At 36.1% G+C, this 26,037-nt stretch overlaps 3 protein-coding genes across 6 annotated transcripts in view; 1 reads left to right on the forward strand and 2 right to left on the reverse strand.

Moving 5' to 3' along the window:
* On the forward strand, positions 1-11,167 carry LOC139964342 (mitoguardin-like). Its single transcript, XM_071965870.1, has 12 exons — positions 1-149; positions 781-969; positions 1,531-1,782; positions 2,092-2,171; positions 2,498-2,671; positions 3,139-3,239; positions 3,809-3,968; positions 4,601-4,699; positions 5,609-5,743; positions 6,119-6,172; positions 6,937-7,053; positions 7,807-11,167. Exons 2-12 carry the CDS (start codon positions 792-794, stop codon positions 7,951-7,953), a joined length of 1,497 nt encoding a protein of 498 aa, XP_071821971.1. The 5' UTR covers positions 1-149; positions 781-791; the 3' UTR covers positions 7,954-11,167.
* Positions 9,975-26,037, reverse strand: part of LOC139964337 (uncharacterized) — a 21,749-nt gene continuing 5,686 nt past the window's right edge. The window contains exons 3-7 of one of the 2 annotated variants that reach the window (XM_071965862.1): positions 17,464-17,601; positions 16,873-16,971; positions 16,093-16,200; positions 15,315-15,447; positions 9,975-15,275 (exon numbers count right to left, since the gene is read on the reverse strand). In XM_071965862.1, the coding sequence (XP_071821963.1) occupies positions 15,319-15,447; positions 16,093-16,200; positions 16,873-16,971; positions 17,464-17,601 (474 nt within the window). In that variant the 3' untranslated portion in view covers positions 9,975-15,275; positions 15,315-15,318. Of the gene's footprint in view, positions 15,448-16,092; positions 16,201-16,872; positions 16,972-17,463; positions 17,602-26,037 lie in introns of both variants that reach the window. The other variant, XM_071965861.1, reaches the window with a different exon arrangement.
* Positions 19,343-25,003, reverse strand: LOC139964354 (uncharacterized). 3 transcript variants are annotated; one of them, XM_071965899.1, is made up of 3 exons: positions 24,213-25,003; positions 21,530-22,581; positions 19,343-21,132 (listed from the first exon to the last, which is right to left on the reverse strand). In XM_071965899.1, the coding sequence occupies exons 2-3, from the start codon at positions 21,750-21,752 to the stop codon at positions 20,708-20,710; spliced, it is 648 nt and encodes a 215-aa protein (XP_071822000.1). In that variant the 5' UTR covers positions 21,753-22,581; positions 24,213-25,003; the 3' UTR covers positions 19,343-20,707. The 3 variants fall into 3 exon arrangements, with proteins under 3 accessions (XP_071822000.1, XP_071822001.1, XP_071821999.1); XM_071965900.1 differs by having other exon boundaries at positions 24,127-25,003; XM_071965898.1 differs by having other exon boundaries at positions 23,658-25,003.

Here is a 26,037-nt window from a genome sequence, read left to right on the forward strand (position 1 = left end):
GTAAGTGTTACAGTCAATGCTGACAACAGTAATAGCAAGCCGTACAACATATTCCTGAAATAATCTCTTTGCATCGATCACCATGGCACAACAAATTCACGACCAGATGACGCGGTGAAAGGATATAGACATTTTCTTACGTACGAGAGGTAAAATATGTATGATATCAAATTGTACTGTCAGAAACTAATTAACGTAACTAACGTAGAAATCATTAGTTTATTAATTATTTCAATAATTGTAAAGAAATTGGTAAAAGTTGGTAACCCATAACTTGTTAGTTTATATTACCTAGTACAGTAAGTGTACAGTAGTACTAATGCAGTAGGTCCTGCGGGTCCGCTGATCACTGCAGTGCAGTGTACACGGTAGGAAGTAACATTTTACACAAACTGTAACACTAGTAGATAGGCCTACAATATACTTTTTATAACAACAGCATTACTACAACTAGAAAATTTTTGTTCACCAAACTTAATTTTATTGGAAAGTACATGATCACCGTAACTGTCCCATGTGTTTTGCAATTTTAGATGAAACTATCACCTAAAATATCACTGACTTTCTATCTTGAAAGATGTCATTGTCAGCCTCCAGTTAGCTCGCCCTAGGTTAGATCCAACTTCTAAGCTCGGTATAAGAGACCAGCATTGAAGCCTTACCATTGATAGTCTAGATGAGTTTAAGCTGTCTGAATTGAAAATAAAAGCCAATGTATGCCTTTGGCATTGCTTAGTTTTCTCAGCAGGTCTATTTGAAATTTGTTATGTTATGTTACAGAATTGTTTGATATGGAAAGCCCAACTGTAAGGCCAGGGAGGACAACCAGAATAGTTGCTGCAGTAGTAGTTACAACTGTTGCAGGAATATTGCTTGCAGCCACATTCTTTCGAAGAAGAAGAAGGAAATCTCATCGAAAAAAGCAAAATGGTGCTGTGCCACAGAAGCAACGAGAAGCTCCAGAGAGAAGTGAGTTATATGTACAGTTTTGGAAGCATATTTCACTTCTAGTGTGATCTTCAAGCTGTTTACACTTCAACAAAGCTTTTCTCTAAAAAAAGAAGAAGAAAGCATTGTAATTAAAGGGTTAGCTAAAGATAACTATATCTAAAAAATCTGTAACTAACTCTTCAAGGGTGTGCCTCAGTATCATTCTAAGGCCATTTTCTGTTGCAAATTTAAAATATTAACTGCGGTATAAAGTGGAGTATAGCTTTGGATAATCTTACTCAATTGGATAGCTGCTTCACAGAAGAAACCCTCTGCTATAAAGGATTCATCCATCAAACAACCAAGTTTTGAAAAGCCTCAAACCTTGTGTTATAAACGTCCAGTTTCAGTCCTAAATATCATGAATGAACTTCCTAAATTGCTTGATCAAGACAACAAAAGAAATGCTAACACACCTACTGTACATACAGTAGTTATCAAGATGACATACATTTCAGTACAGAAATTACTTAATGAATGGCTTAATGAATGGCACTTTTTGCAGATTACTGTATAAGTGGAATTGACTTTTGTTTTCAGATATTCCAATGCCTGTTAGGCCCAGTGACAGATCTACAGAAGATGGTCAGACAATTGTGAATGTTCACTCTCAGCATAATGGGAGTCCGCCCTCACCTAGCCCTGATAGAACTGACCATTCACGCACTCATTCGACCGCTTCGGTCAGTCAACTAGCAGACGAGCATATACAACAGAGTCCAACTGAAGAGAGAGATGAAGTTGATGGCCCCAGTCTTCCAACTCCTTCTCCTCAAGAAATGATTCACCTCGGTACGAGATCAATATTCTTCAACAAACTCACTGCTTTTTTTCGGTTGAGATTTTATCAGATCATAAATTCTCAAAACACTATTGTTTCAAATTTTGAGTGCTGTTTACCCATTAATAAACCAATGATTAGCAAGTTGCATCAATTGGACTGTTTAGGTTCTACAGATTTTGTTTGTGATAAAATCACTATCAGCAGCAAGTACCAAGGTTTTTTATAACGTGAAATTCTTATTGAATAATTAATTGTGCTGAATGTATATTATAATGGAAGAAATGTTTACTAACATTTGCAGTGATGTTTGTTTTCAGGTGCTGCATCTATTGACAGTGCATTAAGATACTGGGAGGAGGCCTTAGAAATGAAAACAACTCAAGATGGAGAACCAACAGTAAGTTTTCATTTGCACAATCTTATAAATACTATGGAATCTCTTTAAAGTTTTATGCTAAACCCGACTGTTGATATCATGGTTTATGTACAGCAGATCTTGTAACACTGCTCAAGGTCGTCGGTTTGAATTCTGCCATGATATTCTTTGCTTGCTCTTTTCTCAAAAATATTTTTCTTTGCTAAGGTCTTCTTAGTTGTATTTTGTGCAAGATAGTCAACTGTTGTTTAAGTATCATAAATACAATGGAAAATATTCAAAATTTGAATGAAAATGCTTCCTTTCTGTAAAGTTACCATTTTCACACGATTCGCTCCTTTCTGCAGGAGGAGACTGGCCGATACGAAGACTTACGGTCCCTCTTAAAGAGAATCAAGGATCTTTGCTCGGATTATATTGAACTTTCGGCAATGAACTTTGACCCTGATGCCAGAGGTGGAGACGATCAAAGTGACACTTCCTCTGTAGACTCTTTTCATTCGCTCGGAGAGGAGGAGGAGGTAAAGTTACTTTGGCCATTACTTACATGACTCCTTTCACCCCTGATACTCTCTTCTACCCTGCCCTGTAATGTGCTTCATTTGGCACCATCAACATTGCATCCTGTCCACAGTCATTATTTGAATTTATTCTGCATATTTCCCAAACCGAACCGTTAATATTTTATGTTGCTAAGTATCATAATACAATGGAAAATATTCAAACTTTGAATGAAAATGCTTCACTTCCATGCATGGTAAGTTTGATATGTGATCAGTATTGTGACACTGTGTTTAAGTGGAGCACAAATTTTGGGGGGTTGGGGGGGGGATTGGGGAGGTGCAAAGTTTCCTCCCATACCAAGTACTTTCTTAGTATAAAAAATTCAGTGACTACTTATCATTTCTCTGCAAGAACATGATCTTGCATATCTTTCTATCTGTCATGATTTTATCCCTACGATTTTTTGTCTCTTTTGTCTCTGCAGTTATCTCTATTAGAGAATGGTATCCCAGCAATGGGGGATGAACTGTACCAAGCAGCTATGATAGCAGTCAGACGTAACCAAGTACAATGTAGGACCAATAGGTGGGTGGTTAAACTCAAAATCTCAAAGATGACAGGCACGGGGAATGCTTTTATCTTAATCCCTCCTCACAACAGTCTCAATATAAGCTTTCATTACTTTAATGGTTTCGGTCATGGCATGATATACCAAAGGGGCAGCCATTGGTCAACCTCTGATTAGAGAGCCATGTTGTGAATGTCACAGGGTTTGAGGCCAACACCAAAACCAAATACAGTAACCCAACCACCTGTAGTTATTGCAGCTATTGTAGATATATTCTGATGTAGTTGCTAGCAATTAATTCCTGACTTAACTCTTCTTCTGTTTCTTATCCTCTTCCCACCATTTTTTTTTAGTTTTTGGATGAGGAGGGGGGGAGGGGGGCAGATTAACAATGATACTGGCTATTGCAGGTATTACTATATATTACATTTACAGCTGCAGCTTTCACTTCTGCAAGTCATTCATATTTTAATCGATTAATATGATTCTGTTATTCAAGTTTACACCATAATTATTATCACCTGAATTTACAAATTCTTATTCAGAGTAAAAAAAAATATGTGATAATCGCTTTCTATTCTTTCAGAGCAAATATGTTAAATTGTGAGAGTAAAGAAGACTACTTAGCTAAAGTACACTGTATCAGACAAGCCTTGAGGTTACTGATGTCAGATACGACGATGAGAGACTGGTTCGCTAGTATGGGCATGCAACTGATAGCAGATATCCTCTCCACAGCCGGCTATGTGAGTCTTATTACTTCTGATTTCTATTCTAAATCCAAGTTTGGTCAGGAATGTTTAATTCAGGGGGTGATATGTAGCAGTAGCAGTATATCCTCAGTTTGGGATAACCAAGGAAACAGTCCATGTAATTTCCTAATCGTTTTGCTAACGATGAAAGAAGACAGGATTTCATTACATGTCTTCTTATGGTACCTTCCCATTGTAAGCTTTGGTTGCTGTCCCTCCTAACCTGAGAAAAACTTGACCATTAAAGAAGCTGCAATGTGAGTACAAAACAAAAACAAAAGTGATTAGATTGTCCCAAGTAGTCAGGTACTAATATAAAGGCCCTAAGTATTGGTTGGAGTACTCTCTTTCGTGTTCGTTATGTATGAGAACAATATGTTTAGTATGAGTACTAAAACATGAGAAGAAGTGTCTTCTTGAGTACTACAACATTGAAACTGCTATTCCCTTCAACCAATTTGTTGTTGAGAGTACTACTACTTAACTAAGGTAAATTTTGACTAAGGTACATTACCACCAACTCCTTCCCTCTCCTACCCTTCTCAAGCCCCTTCCTTTGGGAATAAACAGTGAAATCTATCACAGCTTCTCTTTACAAACTAACTCTTGTTTTCGTTTTTTTGTAGGCAACGGAGGATTTTTATGTTACATTCGAAAAGATGATGGAGTATGTGAAGAAGCCAGAAAATCTTACAAGTATTGAACAAGAACTCAGGAATAGAAAGGTGAGGATGCTTTGTCTCTCTCTCTCCAATAATTCAGTACAACTCTACATGTGCCTCATATAATGGTAGGGTAGATGAGTAGGCCTCATGTAATGGTAGGGTAGATGAGGGGGCCTCATATAATGGTAGGGTAGATGAGGGGTCTCATATTATGGTAGGGTAGATGAGGGGCCTCATATAATTGTAGGGTAGATGAGGGGCCTCATATAATGGTAGGGTAGATGAGGAACCTCATGCAATGGTAGGGTAGATTAGGGGCCTGATATAATGGTAGGGTAGATGAGGGGCCTCATATAATGGTAGGGTAGATGAGGTGCCTCATATAATGGTACGGTAGATGAGGGGCCTCATATAATTGGTAGATGAGGGGCATCAAGAGTCAGGCCCGGTCTGGGGGCAAGCTGTCACTAAATAAAGGAATTTTCTCATTTCTTTGGCTTTTGTTGGTTGATTTCTAATCAAGCATGTTTTCGAGCTCCCCGGAACTAGGTAATTTTTTTCATTGGTGGAAAATAGTATCATCCTCGAATCTAGTTGCACACATGCAAACAGGTTGACTGCGATCCAATTTAATAGACATTCAAAAATTGATGAAAACAATAAAGCAGAATAGACTTTACATAAGTTCCAGTCTTTCCAATCTCTTGGAATTGCTACAACAGGAATTACACTATTTTAAACAACAACGTGAAATAGTTTAAGAACGGAACAGGCCAAATTGTGAGGAGGAGGCCAAGCACGACCACTGCAATATGTCAGAGGGTGGACAAATTAATAATAAACAATTATCTCAAGAAATTTGCCAATCATCAATTCAGAGGTTCTGTTGTGTTGTCCTAATATTATCAGATATTTTTCTTTGGCAATATTAAATTTAAAATTTTTTTTTTCTTATTTTAATTTTTGCAGGTGAAGGATTTTTCATTTTATGATGCTGTACTTGATTTTTTCCTCCTGGATGCCTTCGATGACCTAGAGGATCCCCCGGCATCGGTGATATCCATCGTTCAAAACCGTTGGCTCTCCCAGAGCGTCAAAGAAACGGTGAGTTTTTTGACGACCCAGTGATTGGCTGGTCATCAAAGCAGGATGTCATGAAAGATAACATTGTTTGAACACCATGGTGGAGACTGCCATTCGTTTTGCTATCGTCTGTTGAACTCAATTTGACAGATGCAACAAATTAAACAATATGTTTTGCACACATAAAAAATATTTTTCAAACCAGACAATGCTACATTGCAGATGTGACCAGTAGATTTAAAAAGGGTAATTTTTTTTTGGGGGGGGACGGGGGGGGGGCGGGTCGGATCAAACTAATTTATTTGAGCTCAAACTTTTATGTACGATGATTTATGTTATGTTAGTAAAGATGTTAGTAAATGTTTACACTCTTTCTCTAACCTTTCTCTTTGGCAGGGTTTAGGAGCAGCTATCTGGTCAGTCCTGGCAGCTAAGAAACAAATGCTTAAGGTAATTTGAACTGTGTAGATATGACATACCAAAATTCTTCAAATTGTGATATATATATATATATATATTTTTTTTATTACTTTCTCCTTGCCCTACCCCTGTCCACTTCCTGCTCTCCATCCATGAAATATTATGTTTACTAACATTTTTTTGATTTATACAGAGTACTTGCTATAATATTCCCTTTTTTTATTTTTTATACTGTGACCAGGAAATCTTTCGTACCCAGCTGATCTGTTACAACCTTCTCTTTGGCCTTCCCATTGCTTATTGTACTCCCCTCATGATCATTTTGACTAAATAATACATCAATCACAGATGTCTCTGAATAAGAAAAAAACAAATATGAACAGGTCTTTAAAATTATTTTACTCCCTTCTATCAAGTTGGTTGCTTTAGCATTCACTGTATGAAAGATACAAGGATATACTACAATGTCACATTGCTGATGACCAGTGCTGTGTGCTAGTTGCCAAACATTAGCAAAGGGTTTAGGCAGGTCCAAATTGGATTATGTTTTTGTCACTTTGCTACCAAATTGTTGATAGAGGAAAGAAGAAATTTGTGGCTAGAATGAGATACAAGCTGCAAACGAAATTGCTCTCATCTTTCAAACCTTTGGTTGAATTCATTTGTCAGTCCGTTTCCTTTGTTGATTTCATTATCTATCTTACACTTTTTAATCCAGTCCGTAAAAACTATGAAGTGTGTATTTAAAATGTTGGTATGTGTTAGATGCGTATATCTTTCTTCTTTCTCTCCAGAATCCTAGAGGTTTTATGGGTCATTGTTATGATATTTCCAAGCATGTGACTCCTGCCTTAGCATGGGGTTTCATGGGCACAGATGAAGAATTGAAGGGTCTCATGAATGAATTCAAGGTAAGAGTGTTATGAAAAAAGTCGGACAGACGTATTTCAATTTTTTTTTTTTGTCTAACTGTAAAGATGTGATTAACGAATCAACAATTTCCCAGTAGGGAAAGAGGTTAGAGGTGATCAAAGATAATATAGTTTGCTTGGAAGTGGTTGCAAGAGTTGAATTAAATAACAGGACCTACTTCAGTCTGACTTAAGTTGTATCCAGTTAGGCCAGGTACATTCGCTGAGACTGAGTTAAGACTAAGTGTTGTTGTTATTGTTGTTGTTTACTTGTTTCTTTGTTCAAGAGTAATATAATGAATGGCAAATGCTACTCTCTGCAACCCCCTGAATGCTTCACCCTTCAATTCTCCTGTTTTCAGTTACATTGTCATCAGTATTGATTTTACTACCTGCACTTTTAACGGCCAAACATGAACACGATAATGCATCCGAAATTATTCCAAAACAAACGGCTCTTTAGTTTTTTTTTTTTCGGATCTTCCTCCAGTCCGAGCAAAGATTTACACATATGTCCTGTCATTGATGCAACATGCAAGCAAAAGTAGTGATACAGTAGCTGATCAAGTTTATTTGATGACAAAACAAGCAACTCCCTCAATCTCTGATTCTTTTACAGTATCCACAAATTACATCCACACAAAATGTACAACGAAGATGAAAGTAATGGGATGAATTGACGACCCATCGTTTCTCCGTTTTAGTAGCTCGTTCTGTCAGGGTTTACTTTTTAATTTTATCTCTCCTACACAGGATCAGGTGCTCCTATTCACAAGGTCAATGTTTTCTAGAGAGAAATGCAGGTATTCCACAGTCGCAGAGCTGGCCGACGACATCTTTGCCCTAGCGAGAGAGATCTTCACCACTTTAAACCAAAGACTGTCGGACTGTCCGAGGTGACAGGTCAAAGCAGTGCAATAATGGATCAAATAAACAGTATTGGCGATCAGAAGTCGTAACGGCTCCAATACAGTGTGTGAGATATAGGTTAGATGTCGCGTTAAAGTGACCATTCACAGGAAGAGGGACTTCTAGATGTGAGAATAAAGAAAGTAGATGTCGACTCTGAAACGATAATCTGAGATGGAAATGAAGAGTCTAAATTTACCTTTCAAGGAGTGCTCTGAAGCTAAGATTACCAATTTATACCAATAAATGTAACCAATTTTATCTCTGGGAATTGTAGCACCAAACTGTGAGGTATAAACACAAGATTACTTGTTGTAATGACATGAACGATTTTGTAAATGTTTGATAGAGAAGAATCTAGAGTTGGGGGGGGGGGGCTGAGGTATGTTTTGTAATATCCACATAAAGTCTGGGTGATGCTTCGAAGTAGATCAAGGCAAAATTGCTACTGCAGTGTTAGGCTTGACTGCTCAGTGTAACAAGAAGATGAATTGCACATACCTGTTTAATTAATTGACATGTGTACTGAATGATGACCCCAGCATGATAAGTACATGAATAACATAAACAAAAGAAGCAGTAAAGTCCTATGGACGTGTTTCTGTATTCTGAAATTTGTATATTTGGAACATTATATTCCATACTATTTTGTGAGTGTGTGATTTTCCTTGTTTTGTTTTACCCTTTGACTCTTCTTTCACTGTACCGATGTCTTCTTTTATTCTCTTTTATTTACAGTGATAGTTAGATAGGAATTGATTTAATGGTTTATCAAAGATTCATTGGGGTGAAATGTTATGTCGGGAAGGAAGAAGAAGTGGGTGGAGGGAGGGAGGGGGGAGGGAGGGGGGTCATAGGAACAGTAAAAGGAACACCTGTTCCTTTTCCTACTTCATATTCACTCAGTCTCCCAATGATAAATTAAAACCAAAATTGAACAAAATAGTTCCTATATGTTCTTGGCTATATTCTATGTGAAATGTGGGTAAGAAAAGCAAAAGTCCTTAGATGTTTCATCAAAGACCACGATCTACTCTAGATTCTTTCTCATTAGTTGCAGTTCAATTTGTTACTCCGATTAAAGTTAGCTGGGCTTACCAATGTGTCAAGTTGATGCTTGACATTAACTGTCGCGAAGTGTTATCAAAAGAGGAATTTGCATTGGCATTTGACAATGTTTTGTTTTCGTTTCAATCTGAAAACAAATCAGTGTAAAAGCTCTTGCAAGTAACCAAAACCAACTCTAAGTCTCCTAAGTTTTGCACTAGTATTTTAAACAGGGAAGACCGGGAATGTATTCAATGTATTTATTGCATATCATGCAATAAGCCTCTACGATATGCACATTTACTGTACCAATCGCTGCAATTGTTTTTCTTTCTGAATGTTTTAAATGTAACCTCGGAACATTTCACGAACTAAGTAGAAGAAATTGCTCTGTGCTCTCCAGGATTTATCAAGGTTTTTTATCAGCATCAGATATGACAATTTGTGGATGAGGCGTAAATCGCTTTGGAAACCGAATAAAGGAAATCCACATTTGTAGGGTATTTGCTTGACAGCTTCTATTTATTATTGAGTAAGAATCTCTTGCAAGATTAACTGATTTCAATTTTACTCTTTTATTTATAAATATCACAGATTTATTTGAAACTGAACTCGTAGTTGTTCCTACAAGTGTTTGAAATCAGTTGCTTTTCTTGTTTCTCTCCTTACTTTTATTTCATCTTTAATTATGATTTTAAGTAAATAATTTGCATCATAATTTTGTGGAAAGGGCTTTTGAAATATTTGGCAGCGCTAGATATGGTTGATAGGCTTTCAGTCAAGCTGTGCTGACTCAAAGTGATATCGTTTTACTTTTGCAAAGTGCTGTACGTTTCTAAGTCAGAGGCCAGACGTTTCGATCCTAGCAGGATCTTTGTGAAAGGTCAACTGAAATGATAAACATCTTAAAGGACACAAACTCGATGGATGGACAGACAGATGTCTGGTTTTAATAATCGTGTCCAGTTTTCGTTTGCCTGTGAAGAAGATCCTGCTATGTGGAATGGAAACGTCAGGTCCTCAGACTTTTACTTATACGTTACCCGGCATTGGCTGTTTGCCTTAGATGAGCAATTTATCAACAGGTCTTTCTCTCCTTGATTTACAAAGTACACTCACAATGTCAATTGTTGAGTAATTGTTGATACCTCAAGCCTGACAATGGTCTCTATATTTTTTGATACATGGACAGTGGAAGTCTCACAATTTTGTGTGGTGTAATTGGTGCAAAAATGGGAGAATTTGTCAAATATTTGTTTCACCTGGCAAAACAAGGTTTTTCATTTAATCCATGTAAGAAGTTTAAGCAGTAAGATATCTAAGGATATATATCTCAGTGATATGTCACCAAGTCATAATTGGCTAGAAAAATGGCCACATGACATTTTTCTAGCAAATGCATAAAGGATATATATATATATTTGTAACTTGTAAGTTAATCACCAAATGTGTTTCTGAGGTATTTGTATTAATTCAAATTTTCTTCATCATTTGCAATGTCTTTTCGACATTCAATAATAAACAATTCTGTCTTTTCTGTAAAGTTTGAGAGAATAGTATGTGCTTGCTGTGACTTTTCGGTAGAATACTTTATGAATTCATACTTCAGGGGCAATTTAACAAAAAGGAACATTATGTTTGAGAAACATGCAGATTTTTTCATTCCATAACAGGAAACTGTGTGTACGATATTTTTATATAAACAGATCATAAAAAAATATTGTAATTTTAAACTTGTATCCAGATTTTCAGGAAATACTGCCTAGGGTCCACAAGTAAATATGGGATCAATAATAAGGTTCTCACATTTTCATTGTATACTTAGGAAACCTTAAGGGGAGGGGGTGGTGGGGGTGTGGGCTTATAACCTAATTATGCCAAGGGCTATTCCTGGCTCTCTAAAGCCCTGCCTAAACCCGCATCAGTTTTTCTGTTGTTTTGGTTTGGTTGGTTTTAGCCAGATTGGAAATGAGTTTTTGTTATGCTAGGTGGTTGGTTGTTAAAATGTATTTTATTATCAACACACATAGCTTCAAACTCCTATAGTGTATATGGAATTTGTTTTATCTAATAATTTTTATTTTGTCTCAAACACTTGAATTTGCATAATGTTGTTTTATTGTAAAACAAAAGAGTTGAAATACATTTCTAAAATCTACACATTCTTCGATTTTGTTTTGTGTGGAAGAAGTCATGTGCCAGTGATGTGACAACTGGTGGGGTGGGTCCCTGAGCACATCCATTACCTCCACACCCATAAACACACACATACACACCCACACAAAGGAAAAGTTCAAAGTAGTAAAGTGAATAAGGAGTGAACAAAGGGAATACTTTGTTGAAAGTCTCTTTATTTCCTGTTTTATGTGAATACAGCTTACACATTGGACGGATTCCCTGCATGTTAACTCCTGAATAGGTTTACACTCATACTTACATATGTACATACGCGCATACATACATACACAAAGTTACATCTACAACAGAACTATAAGCCCAGTTTGCTACATCTTTCTTTCATCAAACCTGAAGCCTTCTCCAAACCATGGCCCCCAGTGCACTACAGAAAACAGTCTCTAGGTATTAGATTGTGAGAATCACATGGAAATATTGAATAGCTGCTATTAAACCATTCTTGAGCACAAAAAAAAAAACACTTTGATTTTCATCAGTTGCATCATGTTTGCTAAATATTTGGAATGAGAAACTCCCTTGTCTGCTTAACACAAGTTTGATATCATTTTTACAGTATTTTTGTGTGCATGATACTCTAAAAAAGTATTTTTACTGCATGGGTTCAAAACTGTGGACTGTATCCAGATATACTATTCTGACGTAACAAAGTCATAGATACTAAATTTTACAAGTATTACAGAAGTACTACACAACCGAACTACGCAAGCCGTGTAAACTTGATTTTTGGTCCGAGGAATACCCTGATATTTCCATATTAGTTTACAAAGGGCAATCTAGTAATGAACACTAATTCAGTTATATAGATTTGGCTCATAGGTGGTACAGATATTACAGGCAAAGTTCACTTTGAATACAAACACCTAAGACTGCTAAGAATGATACCAACAAGTATAAGACACAGTTAGTGGCTCTTCAAGTAAACTATATGTGCTACTGCTGCCCTCAAAATCTTCCCCTTCATCCCATACCTGAACCCCTCCCCCCCCCCCACCCCCTGTATCCTCAAAAACATTGTCCTTATCAAACTTGGAAAACTTTCTATACTACACTGCCTTATATTATGGAGTTCTTATGTACAAGATATGCATATTGATAAAGTTATATTTGTGCATTGTGTAACAAAAATGAGCACGCTGACCATACACAGAGAAAACAGTTTGAACATGACAGCCTAAGATGCATAGAATAGGATATACTGGCAAAAGTCCTGCACCTTGGCGCAGCAACAATATCTAAATAATACTGTCAGATTTCAATACCTAACAGATAAAAGTAGGGATAATTGTAAGTAGGGATAATAGGAACTAGTGATAATAAGAAGTAGGGATAATAGTAACTAGGGATAGCAGTAACTAGGGATCATAGTAAGTAGGGATAGCAGTAACTAGGGATATAAATAACAACAGGGTGACACTAACAAGGACTAGCTAGCAGTGAGTAAGGATAACAGTAACTAGAGAGAGCAGTAACTAGGGACAACAGTAACAAGGAATAGCAGTAACTAGAGGTAACAATAACAAGGAATAGCAGTAACTAGGGTTACAGTAAATAGGGATAACAGTAACAAGGGATAGCAGTAACTAGGGATAATAATGCAAGTAGGTAACAGTTGCTTTAAGCTCAGTGTTCTCCAAGCAGCTTAGAGACTATCGAAAAGTCCTCAAAGGGCAGTCAGATACTTTGGTAAATGCGAGTCTTGGAAAATCTTCTTGATAGCCACTCATTGTTCAGTACATCAAGGAGTACACTGTTCCCATTTCAACACAAAGAAGAATTTCCATGCGGCTGCAATGGCCTGCTGATTATTAACCTAATCACTTGGAGAAAAGAAATTAACAAGATGAAGGAAGAATGCATTGATTTCTAACTTCAAATCTCTCCAGTACTCCAGTGAACTGGTGTTAGATCCAAACCTGGCACCTTCAAAAATACAGTCTAACAGACCGAACTGACTTCCTTTACAAGTCAAACACCCTTTCCTGGCACATATGCAAAAAATTATGCTCCATATTACAATTAAACAAATGCAATACTAGCATCTTTTAATAGTTGCTTTTAAAACCTAAGTCACATTTTCAAAATATCAGACTTCAGTTCAATGACAGAATTACATGAGGTAAAAAACAAAAATGTAGAAAAATGTAAAAGAAAAATTATAGAAGGCCTCTTCCCCCACCCCCCCCCTCCTCCTCCCCATTCATCACCTCACCCCTATCATATGAATTAAAATGATATAAAGATGAATACAATTATCACAGTTCCACATCTGGTATTAAGCATTGATTTGGCACTTAAAATTTGCATGAATTCTCCCTGAAAATATATACAATTAAAAAACAAGTAACAAAAATATAAACTTGTATCTTATTCTTTGAATTAAAAATCAAGAGTCATGTTAAAATGGAATTTATATCAAATTTTCTATCTGCATTATACAATTAAAAAGACAGCAATAATGAATATACAATACACGATAAAAAAGACCAAAATAAAATCAAACAATTCATTATTTGAAGATGTATTTGCTGATTTTATGTTTGAAGAGGGTCCATTTCAGTACTTAGAATGTTGCTAAGACAGTGGGTGTATACTGTTATTTTTCCCCCTCTCTCTCGCGAATACAGCATAAGGTACGGCCATTTTGTAATAACAATGCTAGATGAAGTGATGTTTTTACCAAATTACATCTGAATCATCCGTTCATGTGATGTCATAAAGCCATTTTTAAAGGAATGTCTTTACAGTATGCTTAAGTTAATAATGAAAGATACACTTACTTCTAGTTCACAAAGTGTGGGACTTCACAGGGCAGTTGGTAACTAACTTATTAAGTTAAATAAAGGTGACTTCTTGAATACAATGATTAGTAACATATACACTTCATATGTCTTTTGCTTTTCACAAGAAAATGAAAGAACATTGTAAAAAATAAGAGGAAACAATAGGCCACATAGTAACATAGGAAGACATGACATTACCGATAAATTGGTTGAAAACAGTATCGACATAATCCAAGGGCCTAAAATAACATTGCTTGCTATATAATCCTAAAATGTCACTGTCCTGTTTTAACCTCTGTATCGGCTAAGACAAACACAAATATGTTTAGTTCTGAATGCACAAATAACCATATTTCTGACATATTATTAACAGTAAATGCATCCAACCTGAATTGAGGTTTTTCTTATAGAGTACTGAAGTTTTGATAGTTTGGTTTTTGTCTATGTTTTGATTCTTCTTTTTCCATATTAAGCCATGTAGTGACAGATAAGTAAAGTTAGCTGGAAATTAACATAAAAAATCACCCGTTCTTCAGTAAATGCTTCCATCCACATCTGTTATTCCCCTCAGGATCCCCCTTCCACTTGCCCTCCCAACACACCCTATCCAAGATTATTGAATTACAGTATATTTTCACCTTTATCTCTTTGGTATCTGGTTGCAATATTATGACATTACGAGATGGAAATTAACGAAAATTGACAAGTTTAACTGAAATATAACCTTTAAACATAATTTAGGAGTCATTAGAACCATCTTAAAGCAAGACAATATTTGACTATGGAAATTGCTTCCCCAACAATAGCGGGAATACAGTGTAATATTCAGTTAATAGTTGTAAGTAACTATTTCATATCATCCTGTCCCCTTTGTTTTTCTGCTATCATGGTTAGTTTCGTTGATAAACTTTTATGTTCATCCATCTACTTTGCTCTCAACCCTTCACTATTTTCCCCTTCCTATATTATTGAATTCATTTAATTTCATCTTAAAACATCAGTTTTGGTCACATCCATTTTATTCCTTCCATCCACTTTATATTTGATCTGTACACTTCACTTTTTAGTGTTACTCCTCTATTGTATTTATCATTTTTTTTGCCAGCACTTTAAGTTTGCTCTATGAATACTTTACTTTTTTTGGAAAGATATCCTGTCTGTGCACACACAGGTACTACTTTTTGACAGATATCCTGTCTATGCACACAGCGATACTACTTTTTGACAGATATCCTGTCTATGCACACACCGATACTTCTTTTTGACAGATATCCTGTCTATGCACACACAGATACTACTTTTTGAAGATATCCTGTCTATGCACACACCGATACTACAACAGTGTTGCGTTATCGGAATGCTCCCTGCTGCGAGGCCGGCTACGACCTTCGAACAGCTGACGAATGAGGGCAGACTTCTCTTTCTCCAATGACGTAATTCTGTCACTTTTCAATGATACTTCCTGTGAACAAAATTAGAAACTCAAATACTCAATGTGATTAATTAAGAAAACAACAAGTAAAGAATATAAACTGACAAACACTTAGTTAACCTTTTCCTAACTAAAGTTACACAGCATAATTACAAATAATTCACAATTTTAATATAATTATTCTTTCATATCTTGGTCTTTCCAATCGTCCCAATGCTGATACAAGTTTACATGAGTACTTCGCATACGTAAAGAGATTTCGATCTTGTACATTACATCATCGGACGGAACTACTGAGTGAGTACCACACATCATGTGTACATGTTAGAGTACAAGTTGAATTGATATTAGTATGGAATACAAGTATTAGTAAAAGGCTCCAAGGGTGAGTAGAAGTATTTAATCTATCACTAGTAACTATATCACATATCTCCATTATACAGAGTACATGTATAAGTACAAATCCACAAGACTGAGTACAAGCCAGAATAAGAGTACAACTACAGATTCTCTACAAGTCTGTCATCGAGAAATGAAACTCCAAAATAACTCAAGGTTCATAACACTGTCGTCAATTATCAACTAGCATCCCTTAAATCACAGGGGAAATAACAAGAAAATTGAAAAAAAAAGTCCACACGTTAAAAATCTAAAGGAATTTTGCATTTGCCTTACCTGAGTTAGTTTTTTGTTCTGATCTTTTAATTTGTTAACAAGGGGACTTTGCTCGTCCGGTAAAGCGGGTCTCTGTGGCATGGCAAGATTCATGTGATCTGGAAAAGCCTATGATTGCAAATCAAAACAAAAAACAAACAAAAAAGGATAAAATAATAGGATATATTTTGGTCTTGGGACAAAATGAAATTGTAAAGATTTATTGAGATAACTCTCAATCCATACAGACTGCCTAAAGTTACCCAAAGGCTTTTCTTTTCTTCTTTTTTGGATCTGCCAGTTCAATTTCCTCTGACCTTCTACAAAGTACACATTAATTTGAATTGAAGATAGTAAAAATATTTAAAGAATTATAAAAAAAAAAAATGTATTTTCTATAAAACAACATTTGTTGGATTTCAATACCAAAAGCAATTTCAATAAGATTATATATCAAAGATTTGATTAGTTATCATGATACATTTTGCATGTTCAAACATGTCTGTGACATTAAAAACCTTCACTGATTTTACCATGTTCCTCTGGATGCTTCAATTTATCAAAGCAGTTTCAATAAGATTGCATCAAAGATTTGATTAGTTATCACGATACATTTTGCATGTTCGACATTAAACATCTTCATTTGTTGCACCATGTTCCTCTGGATGCTTCAATTTCTGACCCTGTACTAACCTTTCTCCTCTCTCCCATCCCTGTGGCTTCCACCCCCCCCATGCACCACCCCCACCCTTCACAGCCTATACATCTTCAATGTTCACCAAGTGATATCAGTCATATTACCTCTGTGCTGTTCATCAGAGCCCGCATCTGGCGATTGATCTCCATGATCCTGGTCGTCCGATAAACCACCTTATCTTGATGGCTACTCCTGTTCATATCCTGAAGAATTAAAAGAAACATGAAAAACAATCATATTCAATAAATTGCAGCTTTGCCAGCTTGTCTTTAAGTAATTATCGTATAAAATAAAAAAAAGTATTTATTTTGTCAAATTATAATATTCATTTGCTCATGTGAACTATCAAATATATGAGATATCGTCAACAGTGCCAAATCCTTGTGAATCTATTTGGAAAAGTGTAGCAAATTTCTTGCAAATTTCCAAACCAGTGACAGGCTGTCAGCCTTTACCTGGTTTGAGCTTTCAATAATTGGAGCGTACAAGCCTTAGAATTTGTGAAAAAGTGGTTGTTTGTTTCTAAGTAACTTAGAAACACAAAGAACAACTTTATAGAATCTACTGCATTCTGTAGAGTAACAAAGATAACCACCAATACGAGATTGCAAAGCTTTCTCCACATCAGTTCTTCCATTAATCCCCCCTCCGCCCCCCCCACCCCATATTCTTCTCCACCTGCCCCTTCCACTCACCTTGCCAGAAATGAGCTGATGTTGCTGTTCTTTTATTCGCAGTAGTTCCTCCTTGTACCAACTCCGACACTTGTCTAACAGATCCAGGCCCTGGTGTAGCACGTCCCTCTCTTGTTCCAAATCTTTCATACGTTTCAGCTAGGGGGGAAAAAGGGGACAAAGTTAAGTTTTCTGTTTTGACTCACATTGTGGGGGATAATTTACTACTGTTAATGGTAATCTATGATTCACAAAATAATAATAAATACCATTCACTTTGTCACCAGAAGTGAACCTTTTCTACCTGTATACTATATATATTGAGGTAAACATTCAAAGTTCTGTTATCACAGCATACTTGAAGTCAATAATTTTTTTTTTTTTTTTTATTATCATGAGGAAAAATACAAAAGCAACAAATACTGCTAAAATTTCTACATAAAATACATACTTTTATATTTTATACGAACAAATTTGATGATGGTTTAAATTCCATTCTGAATTTTTAGCATGTACAGTACACTTCACTCTCTCTTTCTGTCTGTCATTTTTTCTCAGGACTGTAAATTATGTCTTCACAATCTTGACAGGAAAAAATGTGAGGGTGTGTGGGAGGGGTGGGAGAAAGGTTGATTTCATTTACAAACAACATTTAGTAACTTACACGTGTAATCCTAAAGGCACACATTTTCCCAGTTCTACAATACAGCACTACTTCTGAATGATATGAAATTCCCTGAAAATATTTAGCAGATCAAAGCCATTTTTGAAACTCAAATAATGAGAATCTAACAACTGATGTGATGACAGAGGATAAATGTTCAAGACATGGCTATTAAATTCCACAATTGATAGCCTGAATTCTATCCAAAAATGATTATTGATCTTTATAATTTACTGCACAGTTCTTTCCAAGTGACAGTCCTAACTCTTATATGGTGTCTTAGTCTAAACATATTGAATGTTTCAATTTAGCCTAGATACCGAAACACATGTGTTCATATCATGACCAATTCAAACTATTATCATGCACCCATTTGATGATTTTACAGAATTGTTTGTTTTTATAAGACACTTAAGATTGAAAATAAAGGGATATTTAACACTAAAAGGAAGTAAAAGTTCCTGCATTCTTTATGTGAGATTTTACTACAATGAGCAAGCCCACTTGTGGTCACAAAAAAATTGCTTTTATTGTATTAATGCACAATACCTTTAAAATTCTTTTAATGTATTTTTACACAAATATTGTCCAACCCATAGAGCTAACAGTACTATATTTGTTCACTGTACCTGCAGTACAGGGCCTTTAGGATATGATGACTTCATAAGTAGTACACATTATTGAGTCATGTGTATGACTCAGCAAACCATTTGTTAGTTCATCAAATTAATCAATAACAAGTCAATAATTTGCTACTAAACTTGAACACTAGTCAGGCAGAAAATCAATGATGTATTATATAAGGCAAATAAAACACTTATTTAAACTGCAATCAGCACCTGCATCATTTGAATTAAAAACTGACCAATGATACGAGTTGAGAATAATTCAAAGAGTGCATCATGTAGTTTTGACTCAAGTGAACCTTCAAAAAGAAAACATATTTCAAGCTGGTGTCAAGTACTACAGTACATGGAAAAAGTGTTTTGGGCCATTCCACACTAATGGGGTACTAATTTGTGACATAGAGGGTGAAAATTAAAAGTCATAGGGAAAGCATGAAACTTGGTTTGAGTAATGACCTAGAGTGTATAGCAACTGTATATACCCTAAATGAGATAAGTTTTTGGTAAGGTTGGCAATGACAGCCAAGCAAAGTATAATATATGGCGTGTATTACGTACGTAACAAGGACAGATATCTGAGCATAAACAGGCCACAAACAACAATTGTACATGAGTTTTAACAGTTTTTGTTTATTGCAAACTTTGTAATTATAACAATTAACAAAGACAAAATGGATCCAAGGGTGAAAAACTGGAAAAAATATGAATCTTTGATAATACAACGAGAGGGCATTTCAACATTCCCTATGCACAGAACAAATTTTAGTGCCACAAGTACCTTTTTTCCCTGAGTATTTGTTACAATATATCTCAAATCTTAATGAAAACCACTACTAGAAGCTATAGTGCAGAAAATGATATGGACTTGCATAAAGGTAGGATGTATGGTTACCATGTTCAGGGTCTTACGTACGTAACAAGGACAGAATATTTTTCAATCTCCACATTAATTTGTCATCAGAAATTCTATGGATTACAAATGATTATTTTCAATTGAATGTACATCTGGGCACTCATTTGTAGCTGTTTCTTTGCTGCTGTACTTTGGAATTATCATGAAATTGTGATGATATATCATATCCTGTGGGAAACAACAACTTATCCAGAGTGGTCTGTTTAAGATTGTAAATGTCAGACTTTAATTAAAGAAAAATTAAATAGTTGAATGAATAGTTGTAGGCTTGCATGTGATTAATTGCATATATCTAGCAAAGTTAAAAAGATACTACTAATACTGACACCTCTAGTGTAGGTCATTGAATGCATTGTTGAACTGAAAATTGAATAGTTAACAATTGAATATTTATAAAATTCAATAATTTCAAAATTGCATATGAATAGTGAAAATCCTAAAATTTCATATAATGGAAGGATTGTTAAACTGTAGACTTGAATACAGTATGTCAGAAATTTTAAAAGAGTAAATAGTTGAATTCATAATTGTAAACTTGCATACCATTGGAAAGATATCAAATTACAAGAGGGTATTAGATACCAACAATATTAGCACCAATGCAACACTAAAATGTACCAATATATACACTTATATCATGTTTGAAACATGGACAGACGAAAACCCATAAATTGCTTTTACTTTTTTATCAAACTGGCTAATGATTAAATGTTCACTTTTCAAACTTCTGAAAATGTATCAGATGAAGTGGGATAGCCTCACATGTCATGGAATTAAATAAACATAAATTTGAAGATGTTTTCAGAAAAAAATGCTAAAAAGGAAGCACACACTATCACAAGCATATCTGACTGTTTCTTTTTTGCTCTTTCCCATATAGTCAAGCATGCAGTATATTGAAGACAAGCAATCAAGCAAGAACCTAAAACATCTAAGATTCCTGCAGAATAGATGCTGTCAATTGAAACTGTACACAGTACAATTAGCTAGATGGAAAGCCAGAGTGTACTTGTTAAAACTTTGAAATATATACAAAATATGCATTATTTATGCTTTACCACTTTACAGCTCAGCTTGTGTTATTGCTTTCATTTCAGCATATGTTTTCTCCACATTTTCAATTTCTTGCACAGAAAATGGTCCACTGCCCACCAATGTAAGGGGTCCATCGATAACGAATTTGCCTAAAACCTTCTCAGAATCTGACCTTATAGGCCAATCATACATCTTAGATGCACTGCAAACTCTATGGAGAAACTTAAACAGATATTCCTCCCCATCTTTCTCAAGCAATCGTCCAATATAGAATTCGTTGTCATAGAAGACAGCATAATACTCTTCAAGGCAAATTTCAATCCCTCTTTGCTGTGGTTTTAGTAATGCCTCATGCTTGTTCTCTGGTAGGCAGACATCACAGAAGAGATCTTTTAAGACCTTTTCATTCAACACATCCAACTGTGTCTGGACAACTTCAGATTCATCATAATCTGTAATTTATGAAAAGAGCAAAAAAAAAATTAAATAGGAAATATTCACTGGCTGTCTTCAATCTTGATGACTGCAATGACCAACCAAATGGTATGGGCAATCCATAACAACTATTCCAGCATTTTTCATGAAGAAGTGAACTGAAAGTCGACGACTCACCCCACCCTCACGTTTGATTGGAGTTCACTGATAAGGAGTTTCAATCTAATTAATGAAATCAAGGCCCTTAATAAAGTTGAGTGACATATCATTTCCCATGAAAAGAAACACTGGAATATGCAACATCAAACATAACACTTCTGTTGATGCATTTTGTTTTTGATTCTGCAAATAGAAGGAAATCTCTTTCAATGTCATGTTGCTTAGCACTTAAAATTTAAGTAAAAAGGGACTGACCCACTTTGTTGGATGTTAGTATGCCACCTGCATTACCCACTTCAGATAAGTCCCCTGTCTCAGATCTTTCAGATGATGATTTACCCACAGTTGCTCCAGTTGCATTATCAGTTGCACTCTCAAGTGTACAGACCGGAATCTCATCCATCTCAGCATGACCTACATCTGCAGCTTCCATATCACTGCTAGTAGTTGCTTCAAATGAAATCCCTTTAGCAGACATCTTGCATTCACTCCAAGACTTCACAAACTCCAGATTGATGCACGGTGCTACTGAGTTCAGATCCTGACAGGGTGAACAGAAGCATGAAAGACGCCTTTTGTGCAATTAGTATGGAGAGATCCCAGCTACAGCATGCAACTTTCGCGTTCCAGCCACAATGTCAACATTTGTTCTGGTTGGCCTTTCCCTCTGTATATCACCTTCCTTCACTAAGTAAAAAGTACGACGAGAGTGGTTGCACTATCCATCTGGTTTCACTGGTGCCTTAGCAAGATTTTTGGAGCAGAAGTCATAGAACTCCCAGGGTCCATCAATGGTGATGTTGACATCAGACTTCACTGACCTTGTGACTGCATTTTTAACCACCCCCACCCTCTCCATCACATGGATTTTTTCCATGGCATGAGCCAAAGAAATGCCGCTCAACTTGCACGCCAAAATCTATGTTTCCAAATGAGATGTCAGCAAATCCTGTGCGAGATTTGTATTGTGCGCCACACCCATCAGTGAACTGGATCAGTCTGTTAAACTCCACTTTCCTCTCCACCTTCAGATGTGTGCAGGCCAGTTTACAGCAGTGGGTAACTGCATATGTTCATGTATGATATCCTCGCTTCCTGAGACATGGTTTGACGATATTCTTTCACTCGCTCAGTCTCTTTAGCTTGATACTGAACATAACATTCCTGATCAGCTTTTATGCGGCCTCGATACCTGCGCATATACATTGCTGCATTGCTAAAACCAGTTGTTCGTTGTCCTTCAATATCCTCTAGTTGAGGTACCTTCCTGTTTAAGGAACGAAGGCGAATTTTCAGGCTCATATTACCTGAAAAGAGAATAATTTGTAAAACATTATATCCTGGAGCAAATAAGGTAACATTTTCCATTTTAATATTGAAGTTAAGGAAAAGACAAAACTTGGTTTGTTTCAAAATACAGGAGAAAGTTGTAATCCATGGTATGGTAGAAGAAAGTTTCAAACCTTCAATACAGGAGTGTCAATTTCAATGGTGAAATTGTTGCCTCCTTTTAAATTAAAGAGATTTGTCATCCACTGGAATTTGCCAATGATGTTATTTGTGTTTGATAACAGTTAGAGCTTACATGATAATTAAAAGCAGCCTGTAGGTAAATACGTGTAAAGACAGATGCACCTCATGCATATATTATATTGTAAGCTGCCTTATATGGAAGAATGTTGTGTATGGAATTAGGCTGTTTTGAGATAAAAGAATCTACCACCAGAATTTTTAATCAGAGGTCCCAAGATACTGACATTTGGTGGCTAACTCCCTAATTAGGCCAGCCTGTCCCTGAGAACAATAAATACACTGTGGGTTCTTTAGGCCATAGATGGTTCTTCTCATTAAAGCAATTACGATGAACATGCCCATTTTCAGTCCTCGCGGATCAAACTCAATGGTAAGTTTTAATTAGAAAGCAAGACGATACATGTTGATTGTCGTTTTTTGTTTGTAATAAAAATGAGAGTTCAATAAACAAAAATATATATATATTTTTTTTAAATTAGACCTAGGCAGGCCTAGCCTACACATTATATGCATCAGTAATGAGAAAACCCAGTGTTAGGCTTCGCCTACGTGTCGGCCTAGTTGCAAATTAAAATACGTAATAAAACATGAAGCATCGTCAATTGTCTGTACTGCATTTGTATAAAACCTAGGCTAGATCTGCACGAAAATATAACGCTACCCTTAACGTTAGGCTAGTAGGCCTAAGTTAGTACTCAACCAGGGAAGATACTAACGTTCGTAAAACAGACCGACTGGGCAAATATGTCTCACCACAGTTAGATTCGAACGTGAGCTTTTTCAATTGAAGCCTAGCATGCAGGTCTAACCTAACCTTTGCTTAATGAAATATTGTTAACGTTATATTTACGGAATCATCGTATGCACTCAGTTCATTTACATCGGTACGTCGACATTAGATTATACATCAAAATACCGAAATCATGCTAACGTTCACACGAGTGACCGAATCTGAAATCTGTCTACCAACAATTACGTTTGAACGTAGGCCTAGGCTAGTTCATTTTAACGAAACTGCTATTGAATTGCACTTCAATGCCAATGCGAGATGAACATTCGTGCCCAGTAAACATTTAGCAAGTTTCATGGTATTATCATGCACCTTTACATCGAACTAAATGAATAATGGAGGTCTTTTGCCAACGTTCGTAACTTCAGACAGATTGACTCAATCTGTCTGCAGTTACGTGCATTAGTAGTGTTTTCTGTCTCACTTAGTGCAATTATACCAAAGGCGGCAACTGCATCTACGAGTCTGCTCACCTAGCGGTGTAAGAACTTTCACTTACTGAGTGAGAAGTCTCTAAATTGAACCATACCTTGATCACATTGCAAAGTGCTTTATTTTCGGTAAAATTGGTAGTGATTTCGAACGCTCGTAATTTGACTTGCGCTCGTAACTTACCGAGATTCAGAAGACAGATCACAAACTTCCCTCCATGGTTTTAAAAGTCGGTGGCTGACCAGGGTTGTTGTTTTCTCTGAAATACGCATGCGCCCAAGGATGTTTATCATACTAAACACTCACAGGATCGAATGCGCGATTTCCGTGAAAAGTGATTTAAAAGTACGTTCGAACGTAAGCTCTCTTGGACAGATTTTTTAAAAGCTAATTTGGCCGTCGTTTTCCGGGGGATTGGAAGACTCAACTCCCTCAAAACCATGTTCATTACTGAGATACGATGTTGTAACAAGGCACAACATTTTATCTCCGCCAAATGTTTTTAGATTACTTTACTCATGGGGCAAGTTACGCTCGTAACTGTTAGGACAGATGTCAATTACGAACGTTTATATATTTTTGTGTGGTCATTTTCTCAATTTTCACGAGTTGGACAAGAAAGAAGACAACAACAGCATTCAGATGATTGAATTCTTTAATCATTATGATACATTACATTGGTCATTTTTGTAACTAAAACATAAAACAAGTGGATTAAAAATCTCCATTAATGCTCTGTCACATATTCCTTGCACAAATTGGTGAGACATGCAAAGAGTTTTTTTTTAAATAATTACCAATGAATTGACATAAAGACTTTCAACTGTTAACACTATTTTGCAATATTAAAGTATGGCATCAAATACTTTAAACCATGCAGTTTGTTACTGCCAGGAAGCTTTGTAGACCGATTTCCAACAAGGCTTTGCAGTAACATACATAAGTACCCCATTAGTGTGGAATGGCCCTTTTTCTTTTTGGAAAACATTTTATTTGAATTTTTTTCAAATATATTCTATCAGGACCAGAGCAGTTTTATCTCAGATCTATCTAAAATATTTACTTGGATTAAAGAAAGATAGGGATTAATTTTTAAAGAAGTTTGGAGATTAAAAGAATTCAAGAAATTGGTTAAATTATTGGTAATGAAAAAAACTGATCTACAAGACTTTAAGCTAGAAGATACAGCTCTGACATTCTATAACAAAGCCCAAACTACACAACCCAAACCTAACGAGGATTCGCAGAGAGTATTGATTGGGTAAGCAGACCGTTGTCCCAGACAGGTGTAGCAAACAATAAACTTTACATATATATCAGCTGGGGTACGCTCATGGCTTTGTTCATTTCATTCATATCTAACACACTGGGCTGTGCAAGGACTACTACATTATTTACACTAAGGTTACCCATTGATTAGCCACAGACAGGAACATACTATGTAAATAGGCCCAAGTAAACAACAACAGGGTGATTGCATAACACAGTCTGCTGCACTGGGTGCCAAACAAAGAGAGTAAATTAGGTTTTACTTTAGTTGCAACTCTTGAAATTAGTTCTTATAGCATAGCTTGAAATCGCAAAGCCCTAAGCTTAAGCTGACAGTACGGTACAAATGGCCATTAATTACTAAATAGCAAGCTTAGAGTATGTTCGGAGGGTGTTGGGCGGGGAGGTGGGAGGTGTTATTGGCTGCAGGAGTTTGGGAAGGACATACTGCAGTCTGAATGACAACAAAATGTTGGTCATCAGGACACCTTCAATATTTATTCACACAAGATCAGAGCACTGACCCACAGCAGTGATGTTGAACAAGAGCATCAGAGCGTAAATAAATAATAAAATCCCACCTTTCTGGCAAAATACTACCCTTGTGTGCACTCAGACCTACTTGTACTTTAGAGCCTACAGTGCTACACATGCCAAAAAAACAAAAAAATTGGGGATGCTACTGTAATATGATACTGACTGTTGATTGAAAAAGTAGCTTATCTTTGTTATGTACTGT

Source organism: Apostichopus japonicus, chromosome 22, assembly GCF_037975245.1.
Source record: "Apostichopus japonicus isolate 1M-3 chromosome 22, ASM3797524v1, whole genome shotgun sequence".
Classification (NCBI taxonomy): domain Eukaryota; kingdom Metazoa; phylum Echinodermata; class Holothuroidea; order Aspidochirotida; family Stichopodidae; genus Apostichopus; species Apostichopus japonicus.

Excerpts from the sequence above, each read along its gene's own strand:
- LOC139964342 (XM_071965870.1), top strand. The coding sequence starts at position 792 with ATGGAAAGCCCAACTGTAAGGCCAGGGAGGACAACCAGAATAGTTGCT. Across the intron at positions 970-1,530 it reads ACGAGAAGCTCCAGAGAGAA|ATATTCCAATGCCTGTTAGG; the intron begins GTGAGTTATATG and ends TTTTGTTTTCAG. Across the intron at positions 5,744-6,118 it reads CCCAGAGCGTCAAAGAAACG|GGTTTAGGAGCAGCTATCTG; the intron begins GTGAGTTTTTTG and ends TCTCTTTGGCAG.
- LOC139964354 (XM_071965899.1), bottom strand. The coding sequence starts at position 21,752 with ATGTCTGCTAAAGGGATTTCATTTGAAGCAACTACTAGCAGTGATATG. Across the intron at positions 21,133-21,529 it reads ACTAACATCCAACAAAGTGG|ATTATGATGAATCTGAAGTT; the intron begins GTCAGTCCCTTT and ends CATAAATTACAG.